Genomic DNA, 16,275 nt, shown 5'->3' on the forward strand with positions numbered 1-16,275 from the left:
TTGCTTAGTTCCTCCGATGTATTTTAAACTTCTTATGAAAGCGAAACTTCGTTGTCATGTTATCCCTTGATATTAATAATTCGGGGTACTGCCTAGAAAGTATATCCATTTTTCTTCGATTAAGTCAGCTCCCCGCCTCGCTGATACTCCCGGCCATCCTAAAGATTACTCTCCTCACCTGCATCTCTATGTGCAGATGGAGAGTGGTTAATCTCAGAAGGATCTAGAGGGATATCGTTGGGTATGTCCTCACTGCCCTACTGATGCTTAAAGAAAGCCATTCTTTGGAGTTTGTGTATCTTTCTGCTGAGTTCAGTTCTTTCTGCTCAGATTACCGCCCCTTAGATAATCGTTGGCCTTACTGTTGCAGTGTATAGCCAAAGTAGGATTTTCGGGCTCCCATTTTTTTCTTGCTATGTCATCAAAGCCCTTGTAGCTTTCCGACAAATGTTTCCGACATGCGTCTTCCAGAGTAATTTTTAGTCTAGCGTAATTCCCAAATATTTGATCTCTGTTTCTCGTGTCACCTGGACGTGGTGTAACCTTATGTGATCAGGCTTACGTTTCCTAGCTGTTGGTACTATGGTGGTTTTGGCTGGATTGATTCGCGGTCCGGCCTTTCTGCACGGAGCACTAGTGATCCTTAATCTAGTTTGGATTCGATTACATAGGGTATCCTCATATTTGCTCCTACAGAAAAAAACAATGTCGTTCGCGTAACCTTGAAGCTGTATTCCAGTATTTGTTAGCACGTGCAGGAGTTCGTCCACTACCATACTCCACATAAGCGGTGAGAGTACTCCGCCCTGTAGACAACGGTGATTAGTATTCATGATAATAGAATTTATACCTGTCGGTATTTGCCTATCCCGAAAGCCAGGGCGTTTGCACTCCCTTGTGGCTCAGGAAACCTTGTATCTCTGTGTGCGATATGTTATCGAATGCTCCTTCGATATCCAAAAAAGCACTCAATGCTCTTTCTTTTGTTTCTATGGCATCCGTCAGCTGATACCGAGGAGTTTCAGTTAACCGTCTTCCCAGGAAAGCATGTTGATACTGATGTCGGGATTACACTTTAGAACGTTAGTTCTAATACAGTTGTCCAAGAATATAGTTCACATTCTTGTTGACATCATTTCCGGGTTCTGTTTCATCCAATCCAAGACTATCGTTCAATCTGACTTTTCAGCTCCAATCTTGGGAGTGTAAACTTCATTTTCAATTGCTTTACACGGGTTTTCGCACATAGCAGGGATGCAGGCACCTTTCCATGACTATCTTCTTTCTTGCTACAAGCGACCGCCGCATATGCATCAAAAAACTATGAAGCTTGCACTGATACTTCCGTTAATAGTGGACTCAGCACTGTATCCGAGAGTCTTCATACCGCCGCCACTCCGTCAAAATATCTTGCAGAGGAAGATCGTCCCAGCCAACTTCTGATTGCCAAATCTTTTGCTTTAGGATTTCCATTTCTATCGTGGTGCAAGCCACTACAATGAATCTTAGATCGCAGCAATATTTGATAATATCTTCCGCTCGGTTAGGCTTTTATTTGGCCCATACTTCACTGACTTGAATCAGAGGCTCTCCATTGATGGATTCCACAGAAATCTCCTGGTGTGGCAAAGGTTGTTTCTCTCTCTTGATCTCATGCAATCTGACTTCTTTTAATTCGGCCGAATTCTCTTATAATAATTAAGAATCATTCGTAGCCCACTTTCTTAGGGTGAATCCGCCTGCTTTCGGAAGATTAATTATTTGTTGGATAAGCATAGCCGCTTCTGCTTCAACGAAAAAATCCCTTTTCATTTAATTCTTTGCAGGGGAGAAGGGAATCTATCACCTTTATTGATTGCTAGCTGATACCATGTCCTGGATGAGAGGAATGTGTCAGGAGTTTCGCCAAATGAAACTGTTCTGAGGACGAGAGACAGAGTGTCTACTGGAAATCCTAATGACATGGAACACTTTGTCGATATCCAATGAAAATGTATATTAATACGTCTTCCATCTCAACATAATAACTAACTCAAAAACTGTCAAATTTATTTGCTGCTATAGTGGGTGCGCAAATAAATGTGACTGCTGGGCCAGGGACATCGTTCTCAATGGGCGCTGCCAGATATATAGGAAAGGATAAGGGGAGTTATTACAGTGTGAACAGGCACGTAACACCTATGTATTTGGGGGGAGCTGTATCCGGACTAATGTCAATAATACACTGTATTTACTATTAAGCCGGAAAGTGGATACCCCGCTGAGGTAGTGATTCTGCTGTTAGCCAGGGAGCTTATAGTTAAACATTTTAATCTAAAATGAATCGCAATAGGAAAATTTAAAAACGAAATTGTTATTTCGAAAATAACCAATCTATTAAAGAACAATATAACGAAAATGCAAGCATATTTTGTTATTTGGGCGTAAACTTTCCTTTGATTTCTCTTATCATAAGTTCATGATATTGTATATCTGAAAATGCTACATAAGATTTTGTACTGCAGGGATCTCTGCTTAAGCTAGTACTAATGACACCTTCGAGAAAGTAGGTCGGGATACCTTCGATGTCTTTTGTAACCAAAAAACCAGAACCGCTGTCACCTTGACATGGTGCTCCAACGCCTTCGGGGGAACCGATACAAAACTTATCAGCAGCGACGAACGGTTCATAGACAGGCTTTGTATTTCTAATGCATTCATCTCTATCTATAACTGGCAAAGTGATAGCTCTTAGATCATCACTGTAGAAACCATTTGGTGAAACTCGACCCCAGCCTGCAATCTTGCCCATCGTATTGGGTAGAGGATCCTTTGCTCCGTGACTACGCCACTCAACACAAGCCGGTTTGATGTGGGGTCGATATCTTATAAATTCGTTTAGAACCAAAACTGCCATATCATTATGATAGAATGCACTATCTCCCAAGTAGCTGGAAGGAACATATATGAATTTCTGAAATGTTAAACTCCTGGGTTTCTAGTTTCTCCTTGGCACTATACTCTCTGTAGTTTTTCCCCACCAGGACTATGTACTTCGTGGGATCGATCCTTTTTAACGACACACAATGAGCAGCTAAAATGAAGTAATAAATGTCGGGGAAATTCACAATTCTTGGCATTTAATTCACTTACCTGTAATTATTATTTTAGGAGCTATTATAGTACCCCCGCAAATAAACTCCACACTTTGATTCCTCCGCTGGTAAATAGCTACATGCCACGGGATTCTGCTAACGTCCACAAGACCCGAACCGAACGCTTCTGTAGTTTGTTGTCCACATATTGGTACACAACTGTGAGGAATAGAGTCCCATTCTCCATTGGCACCGCAGGAAAGTGTGTCAACAAGCGCTATTCCGTCTGGTCTGTGGTATCCTAATGCACAAATTGCAGTAGCTATGGTACCAGGTCTAATGGCGTCCTCACAGGGAATTGTGGTCCTATTATATGTGCAAATAACTTGGAATGTGATGCCTTGGATTACGCTATTCGGGCACGTTACTATTACGGTAAGAGAAATGTTAGTTTCGGAATAGATACAGCAGAAAATAAATCATATTTTGAATGGGTTAGGACTCAATCATAGCATTGAGGTCTTAGGTAGCTGCTTTACCTTGCATCTCTATACGTTACCGAAAAATTCCGAAATTTATAACTCTTGAACCTTCAGATAATCTCCACATGACTGCCAGTTGATGACGTTGCTGCTAATGTCAAAAATCTTTTTCTCGCATATATCGATATATCGGGAACAAATTGTGAAGAACTAAATGTCATTCTTTTGATGTTGATTGCCAAAATGCTGGAATACCATTTTGCAGCATTTGTGCTTGTACCAGATTCTGAAAACAGTCATTTTGTGCTTGTCGGAGAAAGAAGCTTTCGAGCTGCCCTCTCAGCAAATAAAGACGAAAAATGGTCATGGTGAAGCTCGGATTAGGCGATACAAGGAGAAGAACGAAGAGGCTCAGAGTTCGCCATGGGGATAGAGTAATCGGTCCCTGCTTTTCTCATTCAATACAATACCCGTATATGCGAATTGACTTACTTATACATTTTGGTTGAGGATATGCCCACGAGCCTCTAAAGCATATATTTTCTTTCCGGCCGATTATAGAGTAACCGCTTGTGCATGAGTATTTTATGTTGGTCAGGTCACCTACAAAATCTCCATCATCGAAGGTGAATGATGGATCGGCTTTGGTTGAAATAATCATATTCGATCCAAGTGTCACTCGACATGGGCCAGCTTTTGCTTGTCGTGGCGACCTAAAACAGTTTTCATGTATTTATGTTGATTAGAATGAATTGACAGCAGAGTCCTTTCTTTTATAAAAGTAGATTTCGGATCCCGAAAGAGTTATTTTTTGTCACATACATATTTAGGTCTTACCTTATTTTAGACGATGTTTCATTCGACCGTATTGACATCCCGAGGTTTATATTAATTGCACCATCGCAAAGGTCCTTGGCTTCATCAGATCCATCGTAACATTCCTTGATTCCATTGCATTTAGCATTGGCAGATACGCAAGCTCCATAGGCGCATTTGAATGTATAATTTGGACAATTGGTTTCTAGACAGAATTCATTACTTTCATCACTTTGATCTGCAGAGTCTGCAATGCCATCGCATTTAACGTCAAGTGAAATACATTGTCCACTTTTGCATTGCCATTCGAAGGGTTCACACCCACTGTTTGCGGCATAGGTTCCTGAAAGGGAATTAAATAATCAGAAAGCGTAACATTTATGTGAGACTAATTATGCGCTTTACAGAATCGGCGATATTTTGTTTGAGATGGAAACACCAAGTGAATGTTCCTCTTTGCAATATAAAGTGGTAAACAATCAGTGTAATGACTTGTGTTGTCGCTAACTCTTCTGGAAATTAATTTGTCATTTGGTTTTATGGGATCATCATCTTCAACATAGCAATAACCGGTGCCCCACTACGCCTGCTTTTATAAACTATTTCGATTTTACTAATTCAATATCCCGAAACAAGCGTACATTCTGGCCTGCAGCCATCTATGACAGGGTCTGCCAATTTATTTGTTTTTCTACTATACATAGATATTGCCCCCACACTTTCGGTGCTGCACTAACCTTGCCCAAACGAATTAGGTAACCCACCAACTGCAGCCTATTGAGCCAGGTTTTCTCCATAACAAAACGGTGGATTGTGAGGTGGGTTTTAAGAATATACTTAATGCCTTCCCCTGTTGTCATAAAAGACAACTGAAAGGGATGGAAATGTGTGGGCTAGAAACGCGTATATTCCGAAACGTTACTAATACCGAAGCGTCAAGAACGCTTCGAATATAACCCACCAACTTTTGTTGGTGGAATATGTGCATGCTCCTTGACAGCGGTATCGAGGGTCCTCAGAATGCTCGCTTTCCCCAAATCGAGCGAGAACTACAGCAATGTTAGCTGGGAATTCTGGACTTAACGAAGTAAGATGGTCGTTGTTTTTGTGCTCTGGAAAGCCAAGTGGCGTCAAAAGCGAATCCATTTTCGAGTTTTAACTGATCACTACCGCAGGGTGCACTCTCTGAAAGTTGATTTCTGACAGGACCTTGATAGCCAGAGGAGCATTACAGCTGTACAGTATTATGAAACATACCATCGAATCATTATCATCATCAACGGCGCAACAACCGGTATCCGGTCTAGGCCTCCCTTAATGAGAAGCTCTAGAGATCCCGGTTCTGCACCGAGGTCCACCAGTTTGATATCCCTAAAAGCTGTCTGGCATCCTGACCTACGCCATTGTTCCATCTCAAGCAAGGTCTGCCTCGTCTCCTTTTTCTATCATAGATATTGCCCTTATAGACTTTCCGGGCTGGATCATCCTCATCCATACGGATTAAGTGACCCGCCCAACGCAACCTATTGGGCCGGATTTTATCCACAACCAGACGATCGTGATATCGCTCATAGATTTCGTCATTATGTAGTGTACGAAATCGTCCATCCTGATGTAGGGGGCCAAAAATTCTTTGGAGGTTTCTTCTCTCGAACGCGGCCAAGAGTTCGCAATTTATCTTGCCAAGAACCCATGTCTTCGAGGAATATATGCATACTGGACAGGTCGTAGTCTTGTACAGTAAGAGTTTTGAGCCTATGGTGGAACGTTTCGAGCGGAACAGATGCAGTTTTTGTAAGCTGAAATATGCTCTGTTGGCTGCCAACAACCGTACGCGGTTTTCATCGTCATAGCGGTTATCGGTTGTGATTCTCGACCCTATATAGAAATTTTCGACGGTCTCCAAGTTGTCTGTATTCTTCGCGTTTGACCAGTGCGGTTCGATGTTGTTTGTTGTTTGTCTTGCGTGCATTGATGTCACGCTGCCCCTCGATCTGGATGAAGTCAGTTTGTACTTTTTGGGTCGGATCGATATCTTCAGCATAGACCAGTCGTTGTAAGGTCTTAAAGAGGATGGTGCCTCCCGCATTTACCTCAACATCTGAGCTGAGCCACGTTAAAAAGGTTGCATGACTGGATATCCCCTTGTCTTAGTCCGTTGTTGATGTCGAGTGGTCTTGAGAGTGACCCTGCTGCTTTTATCTGGCTTCGCACATTGATCAGGGTCAGCCTAGTCAGTCTTATCAATTTCGTCGGGATACCGAATTCTCTGATGCTATAATATGGGGCCTTAAAGTCGATGAAAAGGTAATGTAACTGATGTCCATATTCCAACAGTTTTTCCCTCGCTTGCTGCAGAGAGAAAATCTGATCTGTTGCTGATTTGCCTGGAGTGAAGCCTCTTTGGGGCTGTCCGACCTAGCAAGATCGCGAAGCATATCTGATAGATGGTACTCGGCAACCCTTTTTATTTATGGGGTAGATAATACCCCGTTGCCAATCGTCAGGCATTGATTCGCTGTCCCACATCTTGAGCATAAGTTGATGAACCGCTTTGTGTTATTGGTCGCCTCTACATTTAGGCGATAAAATGCACAAACTGTTTCTTCTCTCCTTGGTGGTGGTAGTATTTGTCCGTCGTTTTATTTTGGCGGGACTTCCCACTCGACGATGTTCTGGTTTTTGAACAGTTCATCAAAGTACTTAACCCATCGCTCCAATATGCCCATTCTGTCGAAATTCAGTTTTCCATCTTTCTCTCGGCAGAATGAGCATGGAGGTGTGTGTTCTGCTGACTTGTTGGTCCAATTTCGGCGCCTGGTACGATTGTTCCCTGTACTTCTCAAGTTCGCAGATTTTTTGGTCCTCCCAGGCTTCCTTTTTTCGTCTGTAAAGTCGCTTTTACGCTCGAAAAAGTTCGTGATAAGTATAGGTGCGTGCCTGCATTCTTTGGGAATGCAACATTATTTGGTATGATTGATGATGCTTCATCTCCAGGATCTCTGTTGACTGCGGGAATTGTGGCATCCATTTCCCCCTTATAGGTGTTGCGGTGCACTGTGCAAGATACCATCGGTCGTGGGTGATCTGATATCAAAGTGAGCTCTGACAACACTTTGCTTGGAGATGTGATGGTGAAAGCCTTGGTGACCAATGCAATAATGATAACAATAATTATTATTTTTATCGCTATTGCCGTCGCAGGTCCCAAGCCCGGTTGTAAAAGTAAGAGGGATTGAGAGCTTCAGTCTGAATAGAGGTACGCCACAGTAGCGTCTCAGGGGGTAGATGAGGAATGTGCAGGAACTTTGCAGTATTGCAAATTATTCACTGGGCAAGCTACCACCACACAGTTTGGGATAAAATGCACTATTAAAAATGAGAAGGAAGATTTTGTAGTCCGGTATGGATAACCGGCGGAGTCGTCTGACCTGGTGACTGGGTCCGTCTTCCGTAAAGGAGAGGAAAACGTCGAAACGCTAGTCGTGGGGTGGTTCGACGACGTCGGCGGCACGACGACCAGGAACATTGCTCCGCCTGCTGCAGTTGTTTCGCCACAATCTGTGGCGACTACTTCAGCAAGTTCGCGTAGTCATCGGGCAAAGTAGACTGAAGAAATGAATCTCTTCATCATCCACTCCTACTACGAAATAACGGCGGGGACAATTACAACACCTTACCGCCCCTTTCTGTACCAGAGGTTCGTCGAGCGGTTCCAGTAATTCGCGCACGTGACTGTGCAGCGAGTCACGTACCAGTACCGCTTCATTACTCGCAGCGACAAAATCCCGGCTGCCATTAGGGAACGTGTTCGACTTAAGGTCGTTGCGCAAACTGATGACTAAGAATCGATGGGGTAGAGGTGGCGGCATCAATAACAAAACGCCGCACTGCAGGCAACAGTTTTAGTAGTCACAAAAGCACTCTCCTTCGCCGTCAAACCTCCGCTAAGGTTCGGGAAGAATTCCAGCGGGCTTGTATAGAATTCTCGGAAATGAATCCTTTGCTATAACCAGGTATTCCCAGGCTCTATGCATTCCCAGCAACTTCTAGAATTCTATCTCAAATCAATGACGATATCAGATCACATAGTCAGAAGATTCGTTTTCGCTTTATTGCTTTGAGTGAGCGAAAAGATGCACCATGGAAAATTCGTCTGGAACGTCGGCGGGACTCACTAAGCCAGAACATTGCTAGGCTGGATTCTTACATTAACCTACCACCGCCCACCACCACCATAGCCCCTTTATTTTTTAAGTAGGTAGGATCGCCCTAGCCTAAGCGCTTGATGATGCGATCACCCATGATCATTCACAATGACGAACAGCTGAAGAGGTGGATAGAACACTTCACCATGGTTTCGAACCGTATTCTATATTAGATCTTCGTGAAATAATTAAGCCTTGCCTTTTCTTATCGCTAATAATATTTATTAACCTCGTAAAAACCGATATTCTGAAAAATACTTGTCCACTTCATCAGATCAGTGCTACAAGTCTCTTTTAGAGGAAATAAGTTGATTCCGATGTCTCTTGTAAAGAGAGACTTGTAACATGGAGGAATTTAATGGATGATACCTTTACTAAAACACCTCCACCACACTGATGACCTCTGTTCGCTCTCTCATCGGGTCATCGGCCATGGTCAAATGGCTCTAGATTTGGAAAGAGAGGCAAGTCGAGTTGAACTGAAAATAAACACCAGCAAAAGCAAGGTTCTCAGTCTGACGGGCCATCGCACTCTCCCTATCTGTATTAATGGGCAACGCATTGAAGGCTTCGATCTATTTGTATATTTAGGAATGGATGGATGTTGCCCGACGCACTAGATCCGCTTACGCTGCCCTATCTAAAATCTGAAATTGCAGTTATCACAATACCCAGATTAAGTTGAGACTGTTCTGTGCTATTGTTATTTCTGTGAACTCTTCAGTTACTCGAAAACTGCAAGCTTTCATAAATACTTTTCTGCGTGATATCATCGGAATGCACTGGCCTGACACTACCTTAAATAGAGATCTTGGTCGGCGTCCATGCTTGGCAGTGGAATCCACTTTTGCGAGATGGCCGGTGAGTGGGCCGTCGATGGGCACTTGGCACAGAACAGCTGAGGAGGAGTCCAAGCGTTCGGGAAGTCGTAAAGGAAAGTTAAGCGAACGATGGCGCGTAAGTGTGGATAACGCACTATACCCCACCAAGTGATGAATTGACAACCATATATATAGATCCGCTTGCGCTTGCCTAAAATCTAGAAACACCCTTATGTAAACCCCAGCACTGAGTTAAGACTGTTCTGTGCTAACATTCTTTCTGTGTTGCTATATGGAAGCGGCACATGAAAAGTGACCTCCACTGCACAAGCTGCAAGCAATCGTGAACACCTGTCTGCGATGTAGCCTCGGATTATGCTGGTGTCACAGTATTCCATTCTAAAGAAAGAACTTGTTCGGCACCCAGGCCAGTTAACCTTTACCGAGTTGATCAGTTTCCGAAAGTGGCACTGGATAGGTCATATTTGAGGAAGGGGCGACAACTCCATTGCCGGTTATGCCATGCAGTGGAACCCACTCTCCCAAGATAGACGAATGACTTGCCTTAAAATCAGTTGACGTCGAACTGTAGAGGAAAAGTGTAGGGTTCTCGGTAAGTCCTGGAAGGAGTTCGAGCATGTTTCAGTAGGCATTGTAAGATGGCTAGTTGACATGGTTATCGCGCTATGTTTCTCTAAGGGATGAATGGTAATCATATAAACGATGGTGGTATCGCTCGTAAATTCTGTCTTTATATTAGTTATTGAATCGTACATCCTCCTGTATGGGCTTTAAAATCATTTGTGGGACTTGCCGAAAGTGTTACCAATGGGAAAAATTCTGAAATATAGCAGGGACCCCCAGAACAAAATTCACAATTGGACTTAGTTAATGGTGGCTGCTAATTTGATTATACTATTTCCGTCCACAAACTTGGCATACCCTCAGTAAGACATTGTTCTACATTTTCTTCCGATAACATTTTCACATTGATCCTATCAAGAATCTAATCTTGAAAAATGAGGCTGCCAAGTAATTTCCTTTAGTGAATGACAGAATATTCTGTCACGATTATTTTTATTATCTTGAAGAGTCTAATAACATCATATTGATGTGCATTCTCCTATCAACTTTTACTATGTAAAAACCAAACCCTTACGTCATGTACAAATGTGTAAAATCCCTCATTATTCATATGTATTCAATATTTGTTATTATCTTTTGATCTTGACCCCAGTAATAAACTGGTTCCAGATAAAATAGCAATATTTCAGCTCACTTTCAATATTGCAATTCCACTCCATTTATTATTCTCTTCAAAAAGTATCTCGGTTTCAGGTACCACTAAATTTCGAGCTCTTGCCTCGAAATTCATTTTCCATGAAAACACAATTTAAATAATCCCAAACCTCCGCTCCGAATTGATACTAACCAGTTAGGGAGCAGGTCAAAAGGTAGCAAAAATAGACCAAGATCATCAATTGTTTCATCCTGATTGTATCGTAGTTAAGTTTCGTTCAAAGATTATAAATTTAAATGCGTTTCAAACATCTTGCAATTATTGAGTTTCTAGAAAAACTTAAATCTTGTATTATGTTTATTTCCGTCTTCTCTGGAAAATTTCACTTAATTCTGAAGGATAAACAAAATCTTGTCTAAATCGGTATTCTACTTGTTTTTTTTTTTAAAGACGCTGGTCTAGTCTCAGATTGGCGTTCTGGATTTTTTCCCATTAAAAAGCATATAACGAACGGCAACGGTTGGAATTCCCATCATCTTCTGGACGGAGCTTCAAGATTCTTGCCAACAGCCACTTTATCGGCACACTATTGTATTTTCATAGAAGAACCAGCTGTCCGGTCTTAATTTTCGGAGCCTCGTCAATCCATTTTGTTCCCGCCTGTAAATAATGTTATTATTCACAATTCATGATGTGTCATTTTGAATTATTGCCACCGCTTGTAGAGACTTCGTTGAGTCCTATCAATTTCAGGAACTTCTATTAATGTTCGTTTCACCAAAAACCTGGCACAGCACAATCGTTATTTTCGAATGTGGAAATAATGTTCCATCGACGCTGACTTCACTGCGGCCTCCCAGAGATCGCTGCAGTCTTACATAGTCACTGGAATAGATTTCCCATAATTCCTAAACCAGAAATATATAAGGACAGTCCTGCAACTTTGCCTGCCTTGCCGCCAGTAGATAGGAATGGGCGTGCTGCTGTAATTTCACTCTTATGTTTGTAGCCATAAGTGCAGTCTAATATGAAAACCGCCGCTAACTGAAAAGTCTCCTGCGTTCAGTGTGGATCTCACCGGGGTTTTCACCTTATCTTCACCTTCCGCCGAAAGGGATGTAGCATCGTCCATGTCCTTATTCCGAAGAAACTTCGCCTTCTTTCGCAATGCCTTCCGTTATCGTCGGCTGGGAGCCCTCCCAAGTTCACGGTGACCGGGTTGCATGGACCTGTTTCCAGATACCATCGTTAAGCCAGTTAGGCCCAAGTTATCAGCTTCCCTTTCTTCCGTTTTTCCTGGTACAGGCGAAGGAGAAGGTTCTAACAGACAAGCCTGTAGTCCTTTCCCCTTTGCGGCTAAAATTTCCTTCTGCCGAGCCTTCCTCTCCTGTATTTTGGAAGAGGAAGGCAACACTGTCAGGTTTCCAATTCCTCTCATTAAGGGAGTTGCTGCACTATCCTTTCTGGATAACCGGGAAGTAAACACCGGGTGTAGGTTTTCCACTGAAGTGAAGAGCCATCAAAGTAAAGTTCGAAGTATGGCGGGTGTATCAAAACTGCTTCGTGTCTCTGCTGCTGTTCATTAGGGAAGCACCCTCTCACCACTTCTCTTTGTTCTTGTTAGGGACACTGTCACACGGGACAACGCCCAGCGCCCTATACCCTGCTTTATGCAGATGATGTTTTCCTGGCGTCTAAAAGCAAAAATGGTCTCGAGTAACTTGTCCAAAAATGGAATGATCGCCTCATGCAACACGGTCTCGGATTGAATCTGAATAGAACTGAATTTTCAACGACCAATCGTCATGAAACAGACATAATCACTGTCAGCGGCAGTGACCTGCCCAAAACTGAGCGATTTAAATATCTCGGATCAATGCTATCAACCAATGAAGAATTGGGTTATGAAATTGTTTCACGCATTAGCGCAATCTGGATTAAGTGGCATTCCACAACTTGTGTTCTTTGTGATCGAGGTATCAATCGTCTATGAATCTGAGTGTTGACTAACTATAAAAGACAATGAACGGCTTCTTGCGGTAATGGAGATGAAGATGTTGCTTTGGACTAGTGGAATGACATGCTTTGATCACATCCGAAATGAGGATATCCACGATCGATATGGGGTTGCACCGATTGTGGAAAAATTGCGAATTGAGAATCCAAGCCGCCTCGATGGTATAGTCACGTAATTCGTGCCAACGAGAATTCACTTGCCAAGCTTGGTCTGAACATCGAATTGAAACCCTTGCGATTGCATCCAAATAAAACAAAATGGCACTTCAGATCAACTCGAACTGATCCCAGTGGTGAACGGAACAAAGGCTGAAGAAAAAGTAGATTGCCGTAGATCTCGGAGCAATAGCCTCTTATTGGAATAAATCTTTTGAAGGCTGCCAAGAATGTTTCAGTCGACAAGTTGCTTACTAGTTCTATCTACATGCACAGCCTTGGTCACCACGCATATGCAGGGGATTTTTCCCTTTAGGAAAACAGTAGACCATTCATGTCCTCAATGGACCTTCATAGTCGACTCCACAATGCAAGAACACCGTATCCATCGATGCGGACCGCAGGAATATCCCCCATCACTTGTTGAGTTCGCCGGTTCGCATATATAAAACTTGTTTAACAACGATGCAGTTCGCTTTGAATCAACTTTTGATCCTCCAAGATCAAACAGTCCTAACGCCAAATGCAGGGTAATCTCATGTGTCTCCAGTATTATCTGGAATGTGATGTGATCACTTCGAGGCAACAGGATTGGGTCCTAGCGGTCATTTGTGACATCATCATTTCGCAGTTTACCTTCTACTTTTAGCAACCCTTGGTCGTCTGTGGACGAATTTAAATTTCGTAGCCTCTTTTCTATGGAATTGGAATTTCCTTTTATGATATCCTCGATTTCGTTAGTAGATTCAATCCTCTGTATCAATCGGAGAACCTGAAGTCGACTTTGTTCAATTTCTGCGGAGAAATTCGACCTCTTAGTTGCGTTTTCAACCGAACACGTAAACCACAACCCTTGTCAACATCGACTAACTTGAGAACCGTTTCAACAAATCAAAGCTGACATTGACACAGATGAAATTAACTGAGTGGTGTGCATATCCGATAGTCATTGTGGGCCCCTGCACCATAATGGATAATTCACTAAACTGTGAGGACTTCTGCCTCTGAAAGCAGTATCTTCTAGGTTTAACCTTTGAGGGTCCCAAGTCCAAGAATATTATTATTACTATTCTGTTAAGGCGAAGTCGCACCGCGTCCTTCAAGGATATTGTGTCCCTTTTACTGGTTGTAATATACATATTAATTACAGCATCTCAAGCAAACCTATAACCGTTAGGAATTTTAGGATATTCCCTACTTCCTAATCTTTGAACTTTGAATCTGGTATGTGGTAAGTGTTCTTCCAGTGCCTCCACTCACTTTGCACAAGTGGCGGACACTGTCCCAAGACTTGTATAGAAATTTCATCACACTCAACACAAAATCTGCAGGCAGTGTCCGCTGCTTCCCTAGATGATAGTTTAGCCGGGAAACACCAGTGAGAATTGTCGCTATGATTGGGGGGTTCTTCTTGGTGAGGTTGAAGCAATCCTTTGTGCGCTTACGTTCTATCTCCATTCCTGGTAGACCCGTCCAGTATAGTTCCCTCAACCGTTCCTCTTCATTTTTTCATGTGATAGCCATGAACCCATTTCCGATTCCACAGAAGGGTTCTGACCCGAGGAAAGGCGCCCCTGCTCCTTTCTTGGCTTGTTCGTCCGCTGCTTCATTCTATTCCAACCCAACATGGCTTGGAACCCAGGGTATCCAGACCTTGTTGGATGAGCCGAACATATTCAACCTCTTAAGGCATTCCCATACGAGTTTAGAGTTCACCTGGTTGGACGTAAGTGCCTTGGTCGCTGCTTGGCAGACTGTCGGTGAAAATAACAATGTTCTGGTCCCTGTAGTTCCTTTGGAGATTAATGGAGGCACATCTGTCTATTGCGTATATTTCCGCTTGGAATATGCTAGTGTGAGTACCCATTGGCTGTCCATTTTCCTTGGACCAATAACCGCGGTGCTCGCTGCCTCAGCTGTGAGGGATCCGTCAGCATACTAAGTAATCAGTTACTGGTTTAAGCCGTATATCACAGCCACGCTCTCCTAGTTTGCTTTGTTCCTCCAATGAATTTTAAACTTCTTATCAAAGTGAAACCTCGTTGTCATGTTATCCCTTGGTATCAATAATTCGGGGTACTGCCTAGAAAGTATATCCATTTTTCTTCGATCCGATTCAGTGAGGCATGGAAGTGACCATGCCTCACTGATACTCCCGGCCATCCTAAAGATTACTCTCCTCGCTCCCAGAAGGACCTAGAGAGATGCCGTTGGGCATGTCCTCTTTGCTCTACTGATACACACGCAGGAAACCATGTTGACACTGATGTTGGGATTACACTTTAGAACGTTAGTTCTAATACAGTTGTCCAAGACATCATTCCTGGGTCCTTTTTTTATCCAATTCTAGACTATCGCTCAATCTAACTTTTCAGCCCCAATCTTGGAAGTGTAACTTTTTTTTCAATTGCACCATACGGGTTTTTGCACATAGTAGGGATGCGGATATCTTTCCATGACTATCTTCTGCCTTGCTGCAAACGACGCATAGGGTGCTTCCGAGGTATCAGAAAAACTATGAAGCTTGCACCGATACTTCTGTTAATAGTGGATTCAGCACTGTACCCGAATAAATTCCAGCTCTGCGAGCTCGTCTTCATACTGCCGTCACTCTGATCTTCCGGAGTAAATTCGTCCCAGCCATTTTCTGATTGTCAAATCTTCTGCATAAGGATTTTCAGTTCTACCGTGGTGCAAGCCTATGCAATGGATCTTAGATCGCAGCAATATTTGATAATATCTTCCGCTTGGTTAGGCTTTAATTTGGACCATAGTTCGTCGACTTGAATTTGAGGCTCTCCGTCGATGGATTCTACAGAAATCTCCTGGTGTGGCAAAGGTTGTTTCTTTCTCTTGATCTCACGCAATCCCACTTCCTTTAATTCGGCCGAATTTTCTTATAGTAATTAAGAATCATTCGTAGCCCACTTTGTTAGAGTGAACCCACCTGCTTTCGGAAGATTAATTATTTGTTGGATAAGCATAGCCGCTTCTGCTTCAACGAAAAAATCCAGGGGAGAAGGGAATCTATCACCTTTATTGATTGCTAGCTGATACCATGTCCTGGATGAGAGGAATGTGTCAGGAGTTTCGCCAAATGAAACTGTTGTGAGGACGAACTCCTGAATCGGCCTAGTCTTTGATGGTCTATAGAGTGTCTACTGGAAATCCCAATGACATGGAACACCTTCTCGATATCCAATGAAAATATATATTAATACGTCTTCCATCTCAACATAATGGTAGCCAAGTCATCCTGCAGGTTGGGCCCTGTATATAGTCGGTCATTCAAACTGATTCCGAATGAAGTTCACTGGTAGGACCTTGGTCGTAGCACTTTTGTTTTTGAAGACTGGGCGATGGACAATGTGGTACACATTCTTATCCTTTCCTACGAAGCGACTTACTGGTTTCATATGTCCTAAGTCGAGGTATTCTTGCATCGCTTTGTGCACTTTCTCG

At 42.9% G+C, this 16,275-nt stretch overlaps 1 protein-coding gene across 1 annotated transcript in view; it reads right to left on the minus strand.

Moving 5' to 3' along the window:
* The window catches only part of LOC119659011, a 66,676-nt gene that overhangs the window by 13,101 nt on the left and 37,300 nt on the right, over positions 1–16,275 (minus strand). The window contains exons 16-20 of the mRNA XM_038066896.1: positions 4,394–4,715; positions 4,049–4,269; positions 3,133–3,501; positions 3,001–3,073; positions 2,560–2,930 (exon numbers count right to left, since the gene is read on the minus strand). Coding sequence (XP_037922824.1) covers positions 2,560–2,930; positions 3,001–3,073; positions 3,133–3,501; positions 4,049–4,269; positions 4,394–4,715 — 1,356 coding nt within the window. The remainder of the gene's footprint in view (positions 1–2,559; positions 2,931–3,000; positions 3,074–3,132; positions 3,502–4,048; positions 4,270–4,393; positions 4,716–16,275) is intronic.

Source organism: Hermetia illucens, chromosome 6 (assembly GCF_905115235.1).
Source record: "Hermetia illucens chromosome 6, iHerIll2.2.curated.20191125, whole genome shotgun sequence".
Lineage (NCBI taxonomy): Eukaryota > Metazoa > Arthropoda > Insecta > Diptera > Stratiomyidae > Hermetia > Hermetia illucens.